General features: G+C 37.8%; 1 protein-coding gene across 1 annotated transcript in view; it reads left to right on the top strand.

Moving 5' to 3' along the window:
* Positions 1-23070, top strand: part of LOC120860208 (lysine-specific demethylase 4C) — a 404469-nt gene that overhangs the window by 279442 nt on the left and 101957 nt on the right. The window contains exon 17 of the mRNA XM_040235989.1: positions 1345-1453. Within this exon, the coding sequence (XP_040091923.1) occupies positions 1345-1453 (109 nt within the window). The remainder of the gene's footprint in view (positions 1-1344; positions 1454-23070) is intronic.

Below are 23070 nucleotides of genomic sequence, written 5' to 3'. Positions count from 1 at the left end.
CCATGGACACTGGAGTTGAGACTCCTGGAGTAATGTAATGTCATGTAATCATGTGCATGCAGACATGTTTCTGACTGATTATAAGGGAGAATAAAAGCATTCATCGTTTCTGTGTTGGTAAAGTTTAGTCTAAGAGACTGTGTTTGCTCAATTTTGGATGTGCATCTCTTAGTCTTAGTTAATGTGATTGACACTATGCTAAAAACTATTGACTGGTTCTGGGACTGTTCCATGAGTGGTGCAGACTGCCAGATGATTTAGGCAGTTCCTGCAAAGATGGAGGCAATAAGGACTTCTCTTCCTTCCCTTGGACTAGGACAAAAAGAAGTAATGTTTGCTATAAATTATAGCGTTTATTTAGATATGAAAGAGTGCCCTGTTGGGATTGATACTTACTCTGTCTCCTGGTGGTCTTAAAAGCAGGATGGAGTCTTATGTTATCTGAGTGAAATAACATGCTTTGACTTAAAAATAAGTTGACAAATTTGATAATTCTTTCAAAATCTCTTTAAACCTCGAGTCTTTATGTTTGTTTGAGGCGTAAGATTTATGAGAAACTTAATAGTGTTAATGAGGACGTTGTCATTTTTCTGGAGTGATTCAGAATTTGAAAGGAGATACAGAAGGTTTTGAGTAACCTCCGGGAGTTGGTGATGGACAGGGAAGCCTGGTATGCTAGTCCATGGGGTTGCAAAGAGTCTGACATGACTGAGCAACTGAACTGAACTGAACTGAGCACAAGGGTTTTAGTAGGAAACAAGGGAACAAGTTAAATTTCATTTCCCCTTATCTCTTGGTTCCTCTGATTATAGTAGGATTGCAATAAGAAACAGTTTAATGAAAGACTTAATCTGTATTAATTCTTCTAGAGAATTTTTGCTATTTGTTCTGGTTTGCTTCATGACATCAGAATTATGTAAAAAGATTATATGGTATACTCATTTCATTTTCATACCTTGTATTAATTGAACTAATCTTTTGCCACATATTAATTATCTTAAGTATATTAAACACCTCTATAATTCATGTCAAGTGAAATAGCAGACATACATCTCAGTATTTTTCAGGTCACATGTAGAAATGTATAAATAAAATGATAGTAATTCTTTGGTCTTCACCTAGTTCTTCCTGTCACCATGGTGGGCAAGAGTGGCATTGAATCTATCCAGGTATCATCCAATAGCTTTAAAATTCAGAGAGTCTGTTTGTGATGGACATAGGTGCTCTGGGCTTGCTTTTTCATCTGTGTGTTTCCCATGCATGTGAATTGTCACCTCCTGGTGAAGTACAGGCCGTGTTAAGTTTAGGGAATATTTGTTTACATTTCTGTCTCGTTTCCTGTAGGTGGGCCCACGTCATGTGCGCCGTTGCAGTCCCAGAAGTCCGGTTTACTAATGTCCCAGAAAGGACACAGATAGATGTAGGCAGAATACCTTTACAGAGGTTAAAATTGGTGAGTGCCAATACTTTTTTTTTCCTCATAAATTAGTGTTAATTTCAAGTTCTGAATATGTCTATTCATGCACATACTTTTTTCTTAGCTTCATTGAGTTATTCTGCATTTGTTATTCTTTTAGCCTAAATTACTTAGCTGTACGTATTCTTTTTCTGTTGTATTGTAAGTATGCATATAGCTTTCTACGAATTATGTCTTCAGTGAGGCAGAGGAATACTGCATTTCATGAATTAATGTGACTTTTCAATCTCAAGGCTTTTGGTGAAGTTTGTTAGTAACTGAACCCAAATTATCCAAATATCTCTGTTTGAATTGCTTAGTCTTTCTGTCTCTTCCCTGTCTTTGGTTGGCCTTGACTTAGAAAAATGAGTCTAACTTGATTTCATCATCTCTTCACCAAGAAGAGACTTGCAGAGAAACTTTGATTATTCCCAAGGGATTTTCTCACCAACAGATAAAGTTCATCTAAATTGCCCAACTCTCTGGCTGGTTATCTTCTCATTGTTTCTCTTTGTTAGATGGTTTTTGTTTTGTTTTTCTCTTTTTTCATGAAAAGGTAGGCCTTTAGTGTCCTCCACACTAAAGTTATCTTGGAGTTCTGTTAAATTGTGAGCCAACAGATTACTAGTTCAGGCTCTTAATGTTTCATATTCAATGAGAATTTTTCCTACAGGTAAATTGCATGACTTTCAGATGTTGAAGCATGTCTTACAAGTGGACTTAATACCCTGTAATTTCTTTAGTCCTTGTTACTTCTGGTTGGGGTCTTCCCACTGTCTCCGACGCTGAGCTGTGCCTCTCCACCTGAGCGTTTCTTTCTTTGTCATCAGTAGTCTCTCCACCACTGCGTAGCAGCGTGTTTTGTCTCTGGACTTCTGTCTCAGGAACTTAGACTCTCTTCTACTGTCTTTCAGCAAACGCTGTTATTTTCCACTATAGCTCCATTAAGAATTTCACATAGCTAGAAAATATGTGGCCCTTTCTACGCCTGATGATTGCTGTCGGCAGATATGAGATCATCTGCCAGCATGATCAGAGTGTGGTAATGGAAGTTTTGAGAATGAGATGGAAATAACTGGGGCATTTAAATGGCCCTTCAAAGTTGACGGTGACTATCAGAAGAAGGTTGTTCAGCTCATGAATGTCTAAAGGAAAATGTTTACAACCTTATATCTTGATCACCAGTTTAAAAAGAAAAACTAACCTTGACATGAGAGAGAGGCAGAAGTAGTGTCTTCTGTGACTGTGCCAACTGCTGTGTTTCTGCTTGATTTCAAGAAATCTCATATGTAGCCTTAATTTTGTCCTCTCTTTTGTCTTACTGTGCTGATACTTTGTTTATAAGTGCAGTTTGAGTGCAAAAATTTTAACACCCCAAAGCTTGAAAATTGGTACAGAAAAAAGAAAAAATACAATAAATCCTACATCACATTACATTTTATACGCAAACTGCTTTTCATCTATTGCTTTTTACTTATATAAACTTGTTTTTATTATTCAATTGATACATATTCTATCTGTGGATACTGTTTGGGTCTTTATGATTAGGACAGAATGCATTAGTTTTGTCCATTAAAAATTATAAAAAATATCTTTCATTGGAGGAAAAACAACCTACCAATAAGAAAGAAAGAAAAAAATTGCCAGAATTAGGATTGTAAGGCAGGTTATAAAGAAAAATGTTAAGTTCATTACATCCTACAAAACGTAATGCTTAGTGTGACAAATACTAACAAATGTCTTACATTTTAATTTTTTTTCTGATTTGCAAGTAATACGTATTTGTAGAAATTCCAACACTGCATTTAACACCCACCTTTGGGTATCTTTCCTAAAAGATGGTTTCTGTTATCACATTAAGGCCCCCTGGAATAAGTGGTCACTGCTCTTGATGCTTCCCTTTAAGGACCTGTGTACCGGCTACTCTTGTCTACAGATTGTCCTTAGTGATCTGTTTTCACCAATACCAGTCTCAGAGGGGTTTTAATGGAACAACAGGGAGGGCCAGCATGGATCATTTCAGTGCCAGCCAAGAAACTGTATCTAGAAATCTGAAATCTGATGATGGCCTCCAAAAATGGTAAAGGTTGCCACCTTGACTGTGTCTGTTGCATATTCTTTTGAAGTTTAATTAATCAAATAAGTGTACATCCAGCCAGAAGTAAGAGCAGTAGTTTCATGTAGTATTTCATCTCAGCCGGCCTAAGTCTAGATGGAGTATTTTACCGTGTCTGTTTAGTGAATGTGTATGTGTCTGCTCGTGTCAGTAGTCCTTTTCTGGATGCTAGATTGTTCATCTGCTTTCTTATTCACACAGATGAGGGGGTGGGGATAGGAATTAGATGTTTGTGTCAGTGTATTTCACCAAACAGTTATTACCTTACCTTACCAAATAGTTGGGGCGCATTTTTGAGTAAGACTTTGTTCCTGTCGTCTAGCATCTCGTAGTCTAGACTGGGCTTTTTTTGGCTTTGGCTCTGTTGATCTTTTAGGTAAGTTAATTGTTGTAGATGGCTGTTATGTGTGTCATAGATCGCAGCATCCCTGACCAAACAGGTGAAGCCAAAAGGTATAAACTTCTAGTTATAACGTAAGTAAGCACTGTGGATGTACATCATGACTATAGCTGAGACTGCTGTGTATTGTGTAGGAAAGTTCCTAAGAGAGTAAATCCTATGAGTTCTCATCACAAGAACAATTTTTTTCCCTTCTTAAATTTCTTTTTGTTGTATCTATATGAGAATGTTAGCTAGACATACTGTGGTATTCATTCACAATATATGTAAATCAAACCATCATGCAGTATGCCTTAAACTTATACAGTGACGTACGTCAGTTACTTCTCAACAAAACTGGAAAGAAAGTACGCAATGCCAGCTATATCCTGGGAGGTAAAATCACCCCCATATGAGAACCCCCTGGTCCACAGAGAAGACATACACATCATGAGAAAATTTCTGTCATTTTCAGGAAGATAATATCTTTGTTAAAAGAAGTAAGTGGCAGTCTGGCAAAATAGAAATTCTTAATTGCTTTTAAAAAGCATCCCTAGAGGTTTTTTATTCTTTTTGGCTGATTGTTTAAATTTCTTATTTGTGAATAATGCAATAACATTTGGCAACATATATGTAATTTGCTACTGTACAATTATTAATTTTATGATCCAGTTTAGTATTTTAACATTACCTGTTCTTATAGACGAAGAAGGAAATGGCAACCCACTCCAGTATTCTTGCCTAGGGAATCCCGTGGACAGAGGAGCCTGGTGGGCTACTGTCTATAGGGTCGCCCAGAGTTGGACACGACTGAAGCAACTTAGCATGCGTGCATGCACTGGAGAAGGAAATGGCAACCCACTCCAGTATTCTTGCCTGGAGAATCCCAGGGGCAGGGGAGCCTGGTGGGCTGCTGTCTGTGGGGTTACACAGAGTTGGACATGAGTGAAGTGACTTAGCAGCAGCAGCAGTTCTTATAGAAATTGAGCAACCTTGATTGCTTTTTCTCCCACAAACTTTAAACTTTTTATTTTGAATTGGGTTATAGCCAATTAACAATGTTGTGATTGTTATTGCTGTTCAGTCTCCAAGTCATGTCCAACTCTTTGTGACTCCCATGTTCTGCAGCATGCCTGGCTTTCCTGTCCTTCACTATCTCCCGGAGTTTGCTCAAACTCATGTTCGTTGAGTCTTATCCTCTGTCACCCTTTACCTTCTTGTCACCCTCCTCTTCTCCTACTTGCAATCTTTCCTGGAATCAAGGTCTTTTCCAGTGAGTTGGCTCTTTGGAAATGAGTCATCCAGCCCAGCAGTTCACATGATATACTCTGCATAGAAGTTAAATAAGCAGAGTAACAGTATACAGCCTTGATGTACCCCTTTCCCAATTTTGAACAAGTTTGTTATTCCATGTTTGGTTCTAACTGTTGCTGCTTAATACAGGTTTCTCAGGAGACCGGTAAGGTGGTGTGGTATTCCCATTTCTTTAAGAATTTTCCACAGTTTTCTGTGATCTACACAGTCAAAGGCTTCAGTATAGTCAATGAAACAGAAATAGATGTTTTTCTGGAATCCCCTTGCTTTTTCTACGATCCAACGAATGTTGGTAATTTAATCTCTGGATCTTCTGCCTTTTCTAAATTTAGCTTGTACATCTGGTGTTTCTTAATTCATATACTGTTGAAGCCTAGCTTGAAGGAGGTTGAGCATTGCCTTGCTAGCATGTGAAATGAGAGCAATTGTACAGTAGTTTGAACACTCTTTGCCATTGCCTTTCTTTGGGATTGGAATGAAAACTGACCTTTTCCAGTCCTGTGGCCACTGCTGAATTTTCTAAATTTGCTGGCATATTGAGTGCAGAATTTTAACAGCATCATCTTTTACACTTTGAAATAGCTCAGCTGGAATTCCATCACCTCCACTAGCTTTGTTTGTAGTAATGTTTCCTAAGGCCCACTTGACTTCACACTTCAGGATGTCTGGCTCTCGGTGAGCGACCATACCATTGGGGTTATCTGGGTCATTTCAGGCAAACAGTGAAGGGACTCAGCCATAAACATACATGTATCCATTCTCCCCCAAATCTCCCTTCCATCCAGGCTAGCACATAACATTGAGCAGAATCCCATGTGCTATGGATTAAGTCCTTGTTGGTCATCCATTTTAAATGTGACAGTGAGAACAACCTTGGTTACTAATCAAGTATCATAGATTGAAATTTTGTGGTGTGTGTGTGTGTATGTGCATACATATGATAGTTAATAAATATTCATGAAATGAATAAAAAGGCAGCAACATTTTACTTACTCTTTATGCTTCTGACATAAAATTACTGTGGCTGAAGGATTTGATTAGACAATATGAAATGACTTGTCCTTTATGTTTTTTTAAAAAAGGAAAAATCCTTTAAAAGTCATGGTGCTAAATTCATGCACATCTCTTCCACAAGCAGTTTTAAAACAAGGCACTGGTTACCTTATCTGCATCAATGGGTACATATGATTAGGCCACGGAGCCTAGCAGTAATTTGGAGAGTCTCTGAATACGCATGGAGCACTTTCCCTGTTGTCTCAGAGTTCTCATCTTGGAACCTCTCTGGAGAAACCTAGAGTAGTGACCTGAGTGAAGCAGAGGCAAGGGAACTCTGAGCCTCTCTCCAGTGCCCACTAGGTGGTGCTGCTGTTCCAATTTCGTATCCAGTTGCCATTAAATCACCTCATTGAGAAAGTGCCTAATCTGAGCCTGGCCCAGTTTTAGAGGGGGGTGTGTAGGTGTGTCTGTGTATGTGTTTTTGTGTGTGGGGGGGCAGAGACAGATAGACAGACAGACAGAGATGTGATGCATGCTGGGGTGCTGTCCCCCAAGGAGGGCTCTCACTGACAGCAGGGCAGAAAAAGTGCTGCCTGCTGTGCATTCCAAGTGCTGAATTCCAGAGCGTGGTTTTAGTTTTCAGCTTTTCATTTAGCCATATAAAAAGAGCTGCTCTTCCCTTGGGGCAAGTTAGTGTTTTTCTGTATCAGTAATAAGCAACACTAGTAAGGGCTAGTAACTGTAAGAGGCTTAAATAACAGTTTATGGCAAACGAGTTTAAAACATCTTCTGAAGTATGAAAGCTGTATATAAAAAATGCTTATTGTTAGTAGTAGTCTTTTTAGAATACAGAATATTGGAGTTTATGCAGAGCTATTTGAATATTTTGGTAATACTGTTGTTAGCTTTTTATTTATTCATAGATTCAACTTTGTGGTTTTTGAAATACTCCTCTGCACAATTATTTGTGTAGGAAGATTCTTGTAGAGGATGTAAGAAAGGATTTGTTTGCTATAGCAGATTTTTCCTCTTATAATGACCATTAAAAAAGGGAGACAACAAATGGAACACAACTCTTTCAGTGCTCTTCAGGGGTGTGTGTTTTGTGAAGAACCTTTATCTCATCCAGCCACCTTGTTTGCTAATATCACAGGTGTGGCCTCATTCAAGTCCCATAATTAAATGGATGGCACTGGAGTTATTTTCAAGACATTGTATTTTATTTATGTGGCTGTTAATTTAAATGCTTTAATAAAATTCATTATTAGTTTTAAACAAAATACCACAAAAATATATTTGGCTACAGTGGTATTTATCTAATTAGTTTACCACACACCCCCCCTTTTCTTTCTTGAACAATATTTAACTTCTGTGTAGAATAATTATCTCAGGGGCTAATAAAGTAATGGCTGCACCATCTTAAAAACGCTACCGATGGCTTTCTGGAAATACCAGGTTATTAGGCAGAATCACCCGTTTAACAAGAAAGAAGTGGCTGAATGTTACCTGAATAGTCTGTCCAAGCCATGTTCTAAAGGGAGAACCATTTTCTCTGTGAGCCACCTTCTCATTATTAACACAGGTTCTAGATTACTGAGCATTTTCTTATCTACTCATTTAGAACGGATTCCTTTGGTTCGGAATGACTTTCAGTTTGGGGAAAATTATCCTTGTGATGAGTCCTATCATTCCCACCCCCCTTGCCCATGTCCTCCAGTACCTTCTCTGCTTATCCAGAGGATGTCAGAGCATTGGTACCTGGCAGGGAAAAGAATGGAGCGGATGCCAGGAACGTCTCCTACTCCCCACTTGAATGTGTGCTCAGGGTAGGCACTCTTGGGATTGGTATGCCTGAGGACAAGAAGAAAAAATTGCTCCCACATGGTATAGATTCTAGAATTTACTCAGTCATTTCCTTTTCTTATTTCCTTCTGTCTTGTTTTCTCTACTAATATGATTGGTTGGCCACAGTCATAATTGAATTTCTGGTCATAATTAAATCTTTGTAAAATTGTGCAAAGAAGATGACAACAAAAAAGGAAGTAGAGAGATATAAAACACAAGTGAAGTTAGAATGTCTTTTTTAAGAAAAATTTTCATAATAGAAAATATAGGGTAAAAATTATCAGGAACAATTAAGAACAGGAAATTAGAGAGGGCAGTGCTTTTATAGGATGATCACACAGAAGACAGCAGCATGGTGAGGAAACAGATCACCAATCTTAAATCTGATTATAAAATTTAAGGGAAGAACATTTAATAAAAAAAAGAAGTAAATCAGCACAAAATTATGGTATTTGTTACATATTTAACTGTAAATGTCTATTACATACATCAATCACTTCTTGAAGATCGAATTAATTAAATATTCAATGAATTTATATAAATAAAACAACAAGGCAAGTTTGTGGATTATAAGAAATCTTGGAAAATTGCAGCAGACCCCAGATGTAACAATTAGTTTTAAAATGGTTTTCCCTTTTGGAGAGAAAGTTCTTGAATAGAAGTCTTATGACATTATTGAAATATTCAGTTGCATGTATAAAAGAAAATCTCATGTGCTGTCATTGCATAGAGAACTTGGTGGTATTTGTGAACCATGCACCTTCCTCACAGCGGCATAGTGACTACCTCTGGTTTCTATATCTGCAGACATTCCTATGAGTTTTGAAACTTTATTTCTGCAGCCAAATAGAGGGAGAAATGATTTTTGAAATAGCTGAAGTTGCCCCCAGGCGTTCAGTGACCTCCGACTTGTATTTGACAAGTGAACCAAGCACAGGCACAAGTGTTCTCCGAGTGAAGAACATTATTTTGAAAAGGAATTTATACTGCAGTGATGAAGGAGCTCCAAACCTTTCAGTATCGGGCTGAAGCCAGCTATTCTGCTTAGAAGCCTCTATACGTTTTAAAATTTGTACCTGAAGGCAAATAATAGTGAACTTGAAAGCCAAAGATTATAGTTTTGAAAAGTACATCAATTCTGAAAATAGAGTAGTTTCACTGTGGTATTCCATCTGAAGAGTTGAATCAAGGATGTAAAAAAAAAAAAAAATTCAGCTTTCTTATTTCCTAAAGGAAGACACTTATTCTCTTGCTAACTGGCTTATATTATCAGATGCGTTGAATACTAAAAATAGAATTACTGATGGGGTCTGCCTCTCGTGCTGTAAGATCACTCTGAGTCCTATTTAGTGAATGTTACAGAAGTGTGAGAAAGCAGCTTCACTTTCTTTCTAGAGGAAATCATAGTTGTATTCAACAGAGCCTCTATTAGTGCAGTTCAGAGAATGCAAAGACATATTGATTATCTTTCATCGCTTTAAAAGAAAAAAATGTGTTGTAAAGGCAATCAGTAAAAGTCATTATGTTTCACATAAACTCATGTACTGATTTATTCACATCTTCTGTTATTTTTAAAGATGAAGAGAAATTCTAAGAAGATAATAAACATTGACAATGATGAGCAAGTTTATTGTTTAAAATGCGGTTGAGGAAAAATTTGGTTGTAATAGGGAATTACTGAAAGAGGAATAAGTGATACTACAAATGGCAAAATTGTGGTGTCGTGTGTAGGGTCCTGTTATTTAATATGCTAAGTATAAAATTTATTACCTCATTAAGAACATTCTTCAGGATTTCAACATATGCATGTCTCCAACTTTGCAAGATTTTTAAATAAGTGTAGTGTAAAAAAAAAGTACATTAGTAGCTGTATAGTACTTAACTGTCAGAATGATTTGCTACAGGGACTAGATCCTATTGCAAGCTGTCAAATTTGTATATTGCTGTAATACCAAACCATAAAATCTTTTGAGTAAAATGGAAAATGTCAGATGGGCATGACTACAAATAATATACTTTCTGAAGGCTTTAGATGTCTATAGGAGAAAATGTGTAAATGCATGAAATGTTATCTTGTTACTATGGATTTTTCTTGATCTGTTAAAAGACAACTGTGAGGCAAAAGGAAATTGATTGGAGCCTTTAAATTTTTCAGTTTTGAACTCATTTTTTTCCTGAGGACTAATTTTAAAAACATTATTAAACAGATGGGTAGAACTTCAGATAATTCATGATTAAAGAGTATTGTGAGAGAGTCATCTTATCCTTTGACTTACGTTGCTGAATGTTTCATTTTTTCCCCTGATCTTGTCTGTGTGAGTAGTGATTACTGATGGATCTTTTAATTGAGTGAGTGAGTTGGGGTCAGGGTTCCAGAGATGGAGTCACCCCTTTCACTCCAACATCAACTGATTCAATACCTACAAATACTTGCCAAACTGAGGTAGCCGCTGGATGGCTTTAAACAATCCATAGGGTTTTGCTTGGTCAACAGTGATTAACAGAAGAAAGGTTATAGATTTTGAAAGGTACAGTCATTATTGTAAAACAATGGATCCATTATTATTTATTTTTCTACTGTTTTAGTATAAATTATTCCTTCGGAAGGGGCTCTTAAAAATCAATGAAAAATTATAAAATTCTTCTTATGTAAAGTGACAATCTTTTCACGCTTGTCATTAATTTAATGTAAGTCAGTGTGGTCTATTTTAGGCATTTTCCCATTATTTAGGAATGTCATTTTCTAAGACGAGCTCATAAATACAGGTACCAGCCCAGTTTGCATTTGTTGATTTAAATATCAGTGGTTCTGTGCATTTATCTGTATTGCCATTTGGATCATGCAATTCTCAGCCTCTGTTACATTGAGATTGAGTGTGTAGGCTCTGGGCTGAGGTTGTTTTGAGTTCCACGCCCACCACCTAAGCAACCTTGGCCATACAGTGTAACCTCTCAGAATCTTGTCTGTAAACCGGGGTGGTTGTGAGAATGACATGAGGTAGTGAAGGACCTGGCATGTTGCTACACTCAAAAGTTAGTCACTGCTTATGGTAGCTGATGCAACCCCTTGCTGTCTAAATTTCTGTGAACTGCCTTTTAGCCAATCAGAATCAGAGCAGATAAATATTTATAAGGAGAAAGTAGGTTCCTGGTACACTCTCATTTGTTTATTCATCTGTCCAGTAAATATCTCTTTAGGACTTGCTGTGGGGTTAGGTGATAAATGTACATCATTTCTGCTTTTATAGATATTACAGGATAATGGGAAGTTACTGAAAATTCAACAAGTGATTACAGAGCAGCATGAAAAGTTCTTTTGTAGTAAAAGTCCAGAATGCAGTGAAGGACCTTACTGAATTTGGGGCCCAAGGGTTGGCAGTCAGGAGGTGTGGAGAAACTTGCTGGAAGAAGCAGTGCCTCATAATGCCTCGTTTGAGCCCTAAAGGATGAGAAGAGGTGCACTGAAGAAAAGGTCAGGAGAAGGAACAGGATATTTGGTACCCTGGAAGTGGGCGGGAACTGTGTAAGGTCTAGGAAATGACATTTCAGCAGAGCCAGAGCATGAGGTATGAGGAGGGAAAGATGAGTCTTGAGAAAGGGAAGCCTCAGATGATGTAGCACTGTGCTCTCCAGTTTAGTAGCCTCTGGACACTGGCAGCTACTGGACACTTAGAACATGGTGAGTGTTACAGAACTGAACTTTAGATTGTATTTAATTTAAAAGTTAAATGAAAGCAGCATAAGCACATGAAATACAACTGTAATTTTGGTAGGTCCACATTTTACATTTCAAACACCCTTGAAAATTTAGTGTCCAAATTGAGATGTGTGTAAATACACAGCTGACTTCAAAGACTTAGTATGAAAAAAAAACGTGAAATATCTCATTAATAATTATTTTCATATTGGTTATATGTTAAAATGATAATAGTTTGGATTTGTTAAGATCCATTTGTTAGTTTGTATTAGTAAAATTAATTTCATCGGCCTTTTTACTGAAGTCACATATACTTAACATGTGTCCCCTGGTAGCTCAGACAATAAAGAGTTTACCTGTAATGCGGGAGACCCGGGTTTGATCCCTGGGTCAGAAAGATACCCTGAAGAAGGAAATAGCAACCCACTCCAGTATTCTTGCCTAGAAAATCCCATGGGTGTAGGAGCCTGACAGGCTATGTACCATGGGATCTCAAAGAGTCGGACACAACTGAGCAACTTCACTTTCACTTTTCAACATAACATGTAGAGCTTCCCTGTTGGCTCAGATGGTAAAGAATCTGCCTGCCATGCCAGAAACCCTAGTTTGATCCCTGGGTCAGGAAGATCCCCTGGAGAAGGGAATGGCAACCCACTCAAGTATTCTTGCCTGGAGAATTCCATGGACAGAAAGCCTGGCAGGCTACAGTCCATGGGGTTGCAAAGAGTTGGACACAACTGAGTGACTAATACTTTCACTTTTTTCAACATAACACATATCATTTTAACTATTTCTAGGTGTATAGCTCTGTGGTATACATGGCATTAAGTATATGCACATTGTTGTACAACCACCATGCCCTGCTATCTCCGGAACATTTTTGTCTTCCTAAGCAGAAGCTCTGTACTCATTGAACAATAACCCCTCATTCTCTTCTTCCTCACCTGTTTTTTTAAATAAATTGTTCATTTATTTAGCATGTATTATTTATCACCTACTGTAGTAAGCTGAATAATATTCACCCAAAGATATTAGGTCTTAATCCCTGGAACATATGAAATGTCACACCTTATTTGGAAAAGGGACTTTTACAAATGTGATTTAAGGATTTTGAGATGAAGTTATTTTGGGATTATCTCGGTGGCTCCAAAATGCCATCACACCTGTCCTTTAAGGAGAGGTGAAGGGAAATTACACACAGAAATAAGCCATGTGATAGAAGCAGAGTCTCACCTGTATTTTTGATGTGGCTCATAAAACATTAAATATTGTATATCTGGCTCACATTTTATTCCTACTGGATTTTGTACATTTTCCTGAACACATTGAAGAACATTTGATGCTGATTAAGAAGTGAAATAATAGACCATGTTTGTGTTTCAGATGGGTATTCTGCTTCTGGTGGGGAGAATATGTTCAAGAGAACAGGCCTGGGGCCAGAGAGGCCAGTTTCAGTGATCATGTGAAAGATGATTTAAGTGTAAAGCTGAGATGGAGATGAATGAATTGATTGTAGGTGGAGTTGGCTTGGACTAGGTGTGGAGGAGGCTAGGTTTCTGGATAATCAGCTGGGAGACTGGTCATGCTGTGCGAAGGGCTTGTTCTTACCAGAAGGGCATGGGGTTGAGGAGGAAGTATGTTTGGGCATATTTGATTTGAGGTCCGTGTATTCCAACTAGGTTCAACACAGGAGAAACATATGCTAGAATTCTCCTTCTCATGGGTATGTAAATATTTACCAGCTGCTCCTAGGTTGTCACATGAAGTTCAATAACTATTCAGTTCAGTCAGTTCAGTTTAGTTGCTCAGTCGTGTCCAACTCTTTGCGACCCCATGAATCGCAGCACGCCAGGCCTCCCTGTCCATCACTATCTTCCAGAGTTCACTCAGACTCACGTCCATCGAGTCGGTGATGCCATCCAGCCATCTCATCCTCTGTTGTCCCCTTCTCCTCCTGCCCCTAATCCCTCCCGGCATCAGGGTCTTTACCAATGAGTCAGCTCTTCACATGAGGTGGCCAAAGTACTGGAGTTTCAGCTTCAGCATCATTCCTTCCAAAGAACACCCAGGACTGATCTCCTCTAGAATGGACTGGTTGGATCTCCTTGCAGTCCAAGGGACTCTCAAGAGTCTTCTCCAACACCACAGTTCAAAAGCATCAATTCTTCGGTGCTCAGCCTTCTTCACAGTCCAACTCTCGCATCCATACGTGACCACTGGAAAAACCATAGCCTTGACTAGACAGACCTTTGTTGGCAAAGTAATGTCTCTGCTTTTTAATATGCTGTCTAGGTTGGTCATAACTTTTCTTCCAAGGAGTAAGCGTCTTTTAATTTCATGGCTGCCGTCACCATCTGCAGTGATTTTGGAGCCCCCCAAAATAAAGTCTGACACTGTTTCCACTGTTTCCCCATCTATTTCCCATGAAGTGATGGGACCAGATGCCATGATCTTAGTTTTCTGAATGTTGAGCTTTAAGCCAACTTTTTCAGTCTCCTCTTTCACTTTCATCAAGAGGCTTTTTAGTTCCTCTTTACTTTCTGCCATAAGGGTGGTGTCATCTGCGTATCTGAGGTTATTGATATTTCTCCTGGCTATCTTGATTCCAGCTTGTGCTTCTTCCAGCGCAGCATTTCTCATGATGTACTGTGCATATAAGTTAAATAAGCAGGGTGACAATATGCAGCCTTGACATACTCCTTTTCCTGTTACTCGTTAGTAATACAGAAACAGTGTCAATAACCCAAGATATGCAGATGACACCACCCTTATGGCAGAAAGTGAAGAGGAACTAAAGAGCCTTTTGATAAAAGTGAAAGAGGAGAGTGAAAAAGGAAGCTTAAAACTCAACATTCAAAAAACTAAGATCATGGCATCCAGTGTGATCACTTCATGGCAAATAGATGGGAAAACAATGGAAAAAGGGACAGACTTTATTTTCTTGGGCTCCAAAATCACTACAGATGATGACTGCAGCCATGAAATTAAAAGACACTTACTCCTTGGAAGAAAAGGTATGACAAACCTAGACAGCATATTAAAAAGCAGAGACATTACTTTGCCAATAAAGGTCCATCTAGTCAAAGCTTTGGTTTTCCCAGTAGTCATGTATGGATGTGAGAGTTGGACCACAAAGAAAGCTGAGCACCGAAGAATTGATGTTTTTGAGCTGTGATGTTGGAGAAGACTCTTAGGAGTCCCTTGGACTGCAAGGAGATCAAGCCAGTCTATCCTAAAGGAAATGAGTCCTGAATATTCATTGGAAGGACTGATGTTGAAGCTGAAGCTCTAATACTTTGGCCACCTGATGCGAAGAACTGACTCATTGGAAAAGACCCTGATGCTGGGGAAGATTGAAGGTGGGAGGAGAAGGGGACGACAGAGGATGAGATGGGTGGATGGCGTCACCGACTCAGTGGGTGTGAGTTTGAGTAGACTCTGGGAGTGGTAATGGACAGGGAAGCCTGGCATGCTGCAGTCCATCGAGTCACAGAGTCGAACACGACTGAGCAACTGAACTGAACTGGCTGAGCAGCTGTGCTTTGTGTGGATGTGAATTCAATTCATGATAATATTGTATGTGCCTCTCTATACACTAAGTCCCCTACATACAAACAAGTTCTGTTCTGAGCACACATTTGTAAATTCAGTATGTTTGTAAGTCTAACAAAGTTACCCTAGGTACCCAACTAACACAATCTGCTGGCTAGTACTTTAATAGGTTTATAATACTTTTCACACAAATAATATGTACATAGAAAAACAAAAAATGGAAAGGTTTTTAATCTTACAGTACCTTGAAAAGTACACTAGTACAGTACAGCAGCTGGCTTACAGCATGCATGTTCACATCTTTGAAAGTCTGGAACTTGATGGCTCATAGGTAGAGGACTTACTGTGCTCTTTCTGAAGTATAATAATCAGGTAAGACAGGGTCAGCCTTGCAAGTTTCATTTATGTCTTCTCACAGTGAAAGAAATGAAGAACATTGAAAATGGAAGACAAACCTATAGAAATGAAAAAGTTTGCTTTGCAAAAAAATGAGTATTCTCATGAAAGATAAATGTTTTCATGAAAGATAAATGTGTCCGCAGTCAGTAAAGACATAGTGTGTATGGTGATTGCCAGGATGAGTGCCTACATGTGAAAGGGGATTTGCGGTAAGAATTGCAAGGGTTTGCACAGGCTCACGAGAAGGTATTCATTTTAGAATGGCTTTGAGTTTAATTTCAGTTTAATTTTAGTTTAAAAGCATGTTTTCATTAATAGTGTTTTAGGATCAAATTTTAAATCATAGTTTGTTTTTTTCTGTTCACAGTATAAAATACATTCCACCTTTCTTTAGGAGCAAAATATTTTACTTTAAATAAATGGAAAAAACAGCTTAATTATAGGAATCATGCCTAAGTTTAATTAAAACTTGCAAGATTTTTTTTCTTACAGCCATCTGTTCATAATTGGTTTTTTTAAATTCATCAGTTTTAAACACTTAGTTCTTTGAACAAAGCAAAAAAATATTGTGAAATCTTTTCACTAAATGGCAGATATTTCTCAGTAAAAGAATCATGACATCCTGGCAAAGGTATAATTTTAGTAGACTAATGAGCTTTCTGACCAGAGCCGACTGAGCCTCGTCTGATTTTTACAATGATAAATTGACTGTGTCAAAATTCGCAATCTAGTCTGGTGAAATATTTTACTATGAAAGTTTAATTCTCATTTTTTATTTATGAAAGCAGTGGTAGTGTCACAGTAGCTTATAATATGCTGGCCGTTTGGTATGATTTATTTCAATGAGTGTCACTTGTTGATGTGTTTAATGATTGTTGACCCATATTTAATTCTAAAAACTCTTAAGTGGTGAGAAATGTAATAAGTCAGCCACTGTAGTTAAAAGAAAAAAATCACTATCCACAGATCTATTCAGTTGCCTTTCTCCAGCTTCAGTGATGTCACGGCTTTATATTTGACAGCTGTTGATTGGGGGCACTGAATACTTAACAGCTTTCTTTACAGTTGTGGGAATCTACTTAGAAAATTTGTACCAGAAACATATACTTGAAGTGTAATAAAATCATCTTTCATTAGTTAATCTGGGGATTCCACCCTACTGTCATTTTAAAGGTTTTGAGGAAAATTGTGGAATAATGAGCATTTCTTTCATTTTTCAATCTTTTGATAAAAAACACTTATTGAGGTGATCATAGTGTCTAGTGCTTGGTGACAGGTGGCATGAGATGGACAGGGTCATCTGTCTCGTGAGGTTTGCATTCTGGAAGGATTTAGATATATTGATAGATCTTCCGAGGATGTCATTTTTTTTTTTGGTAGTTTCAGAAGGCAGATGGAAAGGGCTAGGTTAACACATTCTTCTAAGGTATTTCTTTACCGAGAGGTGTAGTAAGTATTCCTGTCTCATACGTCAGGATACTTATCTAGTGTAGATAATTTCTAACAAATAGGTAAAAATATCAAAAGAGATTTTTTTTTAGATATTACGATATTAGTTTGAGATCATTTTAGAAACAATAAGTATCTTAAACAAAAAATTTAAAATCGTGGTATATTGTTAACATAAAGCTTCAAATTATTCATAGCTTACAACAAAATGAAATACCTTATGAATTATGAAACAGTCATAGTAGTGAAACATTCTTAACAATATGTATTGTTCAAAAGACCACAATGTCTTTTACTTTTTAAAAGGAGAATTGAAGTGTTAAGTTGTTGTTGTTACTTTGTTTATAGTACATAGTAAAAGGCGTAAACACTATTGCTGCAGAAATTTGTTTTAAAATTTCTCTAGGAAGAGGCCATCCAGAGAAAATTATCCTTTGCTATTTTCTTTTGTCTATTAAAGCAGTTCATAAGTATTTTTCAAATAATAATGTCACATTACAGAGCATTTTAGTTGGCAGGTCAGCTTAGAACTGAGGGGGTGGGGAGATCAGTGGCCCAAATGTTTTTAGAAACAACAATCAAATTTAAATACTTCTAATTCTCAGGTACCATTTCTCTAAGGATCCCTTTTTATAATTAGAAAATGAAGAAGCCGGTGACACAAAAATCAGTCCTTTTCCCTGCAGACCCAGAAGCTAACATATGTGCATTTTTAGGCTTCTCATTTTGACAGGGGCAATCACCATTTAATTTCAGAATTCCATTTATCTCAGTGATAGCCCTAGAACCATCGAGTCTCCCTTTCCCGTCTGTGACAGTATTACTGTCTCCGTGTTCTTTGCCACACACTGATTTGGGGAGCCCTGCCCCGTAGCTGTGGCACCTAACACTACCACGGTGTACATTCTGCATAGATAAGACATGACAGCCTTTTAACCTAAGCTTGCTGTGCATGCAGAGGGCGATAGCCCACCTGCACCAGGGAAAGCAAACAAGCACGTGTGATGCGCTCATCGTAATCACATTCCATTTCTCTCAGAGCCGTTCCAAGAAAATGACAGGCCAAGCTCAGAGTTCAGGTTATCAGCCTGAGACATGTGAAGCACAGGGCATCTCCACAACAGATAAGGCTAAACTGTACTACTGAACTTTGACTTGTTGATTTAATCTTAGAATTTTAATATATACATTCTATAAGGTTATTTTCGTTATAAAAGCAATGTCTGTTATCAAAAAAAAATTTTAACTGAAGTGTATAAAATACAAAATGAAATCATCTCTAGCTTTGTACCATTCCACAGCAATAATCACATTTAACTTAAGGCAGTAATGATTCCTGACTCTTTTCTGTGGAGGAAACAGCTTAGAAGGACATGGTACTTCACCTTACTGTGTTATACTTGAGAGTGTTTCAGTAGCATAATATATACGTATGGAACATAAATCTATTTTATAAAAATATCAACCCTCTCTTAAGGGTAGTCACGTTTTTCCTTTCTTTCCTCTGGTTCTTATGAACCTACCAGCATTCATGATGCTTCACACTCTTGGCACCTGTCATTTACTCAGAAACTTTCCAGGCTGCATTTTTAAGATTTTTGTTTTTAGTAGAACTTAACCACCTCAACTGCCTAAAGGTAGTCCTGAGTGGTCCTCAGTTGTGCCATTTGCTGCAAGTGTAAAAGCATCTGAATGCGATAATAAAGCATATGAATATTGGGCCCGACAGCACGGGTTCCTGTCTCAGCTCTGCCACGTACCAGTTACTTGAGATCATGTCATCCTCCTTGGAAGCCTGTCCTTGATTCCATGACAGCTGTCCTTGGTTTTCCTTCTCTCTCTTTGGCCTTTAGGTCTCAGGTTTCTTTGCAGGTTCCTCTTCCTCTGTCCATTTCTTGAATGTTTATGTTCCCCTAGTTTCTGTCTGAAGCTTTCTTCTCACTCTTCTCATCTTCAGTAACAGCTTGTAAAATTGGAATCACAGTAAATAGCACTTTCTTTCATTGTTGTGAGTATCAAGATAAGGCATCTAGCGTACTTTGCCCAGTGCCTGGCCATAGTAAGTGCTCAATAAATACTCCTCCTTACTGTTGTTATTATGAGTATATTACCTTAGTAATACCATTATAGTAACAGTGAAATAAGAATAAAATAATAATGTATATGTACTCAGTAAATTGATAAATGATATTGTTTATTTTTAAGTTTTATCACTTGGAACATTTTATCATACATAAAATAACACAGGTGATTGTCAGTGAAGTTCATAAATATTTAATTAAAAATAAACTTCTTTAATTTTAAATAATTACAGATTCACTGTAAGTTGTAAAGATAATATAGAGATTCTTGTGTGTCCTTCATCCAGCTTCCCTTATCAGTTGCATGATATATAAGTGTAAAACAATATCAAAATGAGAAATTGACATTGGTATAATATATGCACTTAGTTCTATGTTGGAGAAGGAAATGGCAACCCACTCCAATGTTCTTGCCTAGAGAATCCCATGAACAGAGGAGCCTGGTGGGCAGCTGTCCATGGGGTTGCACAGAGTTGGACATGACCAAAGCGCCTTAGCAAGCAAGTTCTGTGTAACTTTATCACATTTATAGCTGTCATCTTATTAGAAGGAAGTGTAGCTCTGCAGAAGTGGTTAAAAGGGAGGTAAAACAAAAATAATAGCAGTGCATTGTGGTTTATAACATATGAGAAAGTATAAAGAGCTCTTGACCCTTGACATAAAACAACTCTATTAAGATTGTGTAAAAATTTATGGGAGGGAGGTTCAAGAAGGGAATGTATGTATACCTATGGCTGATTCATGTTGATGTTTGGCAGAAACCAACAAAATTCTGTAAAGCAGTTATCCTTCAGTTAAAAAATAAATTTTTAAAAAGATGTGAAACAAAAATTAGGCAAAGATTTGGTCTTACTCTTCACCAGAGGACAAAATGCTTAATGACATTATCCATTAGGCAAAGCAAATAAAACCACAATGTGATGCCACTACGTATCTGTGGAGTAGTTAAAATCAATAAAACAATACCAGTGCTAATGTATAGCAACTAGAACCCTCCTCCATTGCTGGTGGCAATGCAAACTGGTAGAACCATGTTGGGACACAATCTTGTTATTTCTTGTTAAATGAAACATACAATTTACCATACCATCCAGCAAGGCCACGCTGCTAGGAATTCATCTCAGGAGTGAAAATTTACATTCACACAAAAACCTGTAAGTAATAGTTATAGTGGCTTTTTCATAATCATCAAAAATCTGGAAACAACTCAGTGCTTTTCAGCTGGTGGTTGAATTATCAAACCATGGTACATCCATACAGTGTGATACTTCTCAGTAGCATCAATCAACTTGGGTGACTTTTGAATGCATTATGCAGGTGAAAGAAGCCTGGCTCAAAGGGCTCCATAATATATAACTCCAATTATACTGCACTCTGGTGGAAAATAAACCTTTGAGGGTAGAAACCAGATTAGTGGCAGTGACAGTGCCTGGTGGAGAGGTTGACTGCAGAGGGCACAAGGAAATGGTTTGTGTTTGTGGAACTGTTGTATGTCTTGATTGTGGCAGAAGTTGCATGACTGTGTTCTTTTGTTGAAATTTGTGGAAATGTACACATTAAAGGGTGACTTTTATTACATATCCTCTGTGCAAGAAATTTTCTAAGCAATACTGGAGTGGGTTGCCATATTCTAAGTATAAAACCATATTTTAAATGTTACTGGATTGATTAATGATAAATCCATGGTATTTATCATTACCGTGGATTTATCATTACCACAGGGTGAGGAGAAGTGTGGCAAAGAAAACTAGAGGAGAGGAAATGAAAGAATGTGGGCGATGTAGCAAGAAGTATGTTTGGGGAAGTGAGAGCTGGAGTCCAGGATGACCCATATCTCAGGCAACAGAAAGTGTCCGTGCCTTCCCCTCTGAAGGCTTTTCGCGTAAGTCTCCCTCGATTCAGAAAGTACTGATCTCAGATAGCTATTTCCATGGCTGAAATGTCACTCCCAGAATCACTCTCGTAAAGGTGTCAATTTTAGTTTCTGCTGCTTCATCATAATCATTACCTGATTGAGGGTTAAATGAGATATTTGTTATAATACCTTTGCACAGTGGCTGGCACAGAATTCATTTCCATAGTTAACTCATGAAGTGATGATGTCAAGTTTTATTTAATAGATGAGAAATCAGAGGTTTAAGGTGGTTATTGTTTTAGTTGTTAAGTCGTATCCGACTCTTTGTGACTGCATGGACTGCAGCCCACCAGGCTCCTTTGTCTGTGGGGTTTTCCAGGCAAGAATACTGGAGTGGGTTGCCATTTCCTTCTCCAGGGGACCTTCCCAACCCAGGGATCAAACCCGTGTCTCCTCATTGGCAGGCAGATTCTTCACCACTGAGCCACCAGTTAATAGTGGAAGAGCCGTGCTACCCTGGCCTCCAGACCCAATTCCCATGTTCTTTCCTACTGAGTTATATTCACCGTGGTGTCAGGTAGCTTTCTGATCATCTGAAAGGCTGAAAACAAACACTTTTGTGCAGAAGTTAATTGTTTCCAAGGTTTTCCATTAAAACCATCTTCCCAGTTCAGGTATATTATCTGATTTTTGTTTTGTTTTATTCTCCATTTCAGAGAACTTCAGATGTGTGCAGTGGTATAAAGTAATGTCTGGGTTATTTAAGTTCTTGAGAGAAATAGGTTGCAAGGGAACAGGGGAAGTATTCTTAAATTAAGTTTAAAAATATCCTCGCACACTGTCATTAGCCTTGCAGGGCCCGTCAACCTCCAGTTCACTCTTTCCTGGTGTCAGACGTTTTGGAAAGCTTTGACAAACAGTTGGTATGCCAGAGACATCTAAAAGCCTCCAAGAGGTGCATGGAGACACGTAAATCTATCATCTAAATAAACTCCACTAGTGGCAGGTGTCTCAGAAATCTAACTCACAGTGATGTGGGCACATGGGTTTTGTTAACCAGAAACAGCATTTTAACACTGACAGCTTCTAAAGAAGACAGCTCCAGACAGGAATTCACTGTCTGTAGAACTGCAAACTAATCTTGCCTTCAAATGAAAAGATTGTAGTGCGGCTTACTGTATATAGCAGAGAAAGCTGTCATTGTTGGGTTTATTTCCTAACATCTGAATCTTTAATGCATAAGCAATTTTTTCTATCAGTCATTCTTGAAACTTGACCAGAATGAAAATTTTGGTTTTGAAAATTTTTGTACAATTAAAGTTTGACTGCTTTATTTTTATGCTTGTGAGGAAGTCTTGGAAAAGTCCACATTGTTGTTATTGTTGTTTTAGGTTTATTGGTTTTTAAAAATGTTTTCATAAATTTCTTTTTTATCTCTATTTTCTTTTTTTCATGGAAAGGCATTTTATTTTAAATATAGCAGTGTGTACATGTCAATCCCAAACTCCCAGTGAATTCCTCCTCCCCTGCCTTCCCCCCCAGTAACCATAAGTTTGTTCTCTAAGTCTGTGAATCAGTTTCTATTTTGTAAATAAGTTCATTTGAATTATTTTTTTAAAAAGATTCCACATATGAATAATTATTTCCTTTTTATTATAAAACAGTTTTGGTTCTTTTGAAGTATGCCAGGTATGCAACATGAACATTTCCAGTCCAGTTCAGTCGCTCAGTCTACATGTCGATGATGGCCTACCTGGCTCACTTGCTAATGCCTTAGATAGCAGCCACAGAAGGCTCAGCAAAACTAACTACAACGATCTGGGCTTTTGAAGTTATTCTCAAATAATTAATATTACAAATAGTGGACAGGTAAAATGTTCATTCTAAAGGAATATGAACATTTTACCTGTCCACTATTTGTAATATTAAAG

Source organism: Oryx dammah, unplaced genomic scaffold, assembly GCF_014754425.2.
Source record: "Oryx dammah isolate SB20612 unplaced genomic scaffold, SCBI_Odam_1.1 HiC_scaffold_11050, whole genome shotgun sequence".
Classification (NCBI taxonomy): domain Eukaryota; kingdom Metazoa; phylum Chordata; class Mammalia; order Artiodactyla; family Bovidae; genus Oryx; species Oryx dammah.
The sequence above is the reverse complement of the archived record's forward strand: the minus strand, read 5'-3'. Positions and strand labels throughout refer to the sequence as shown.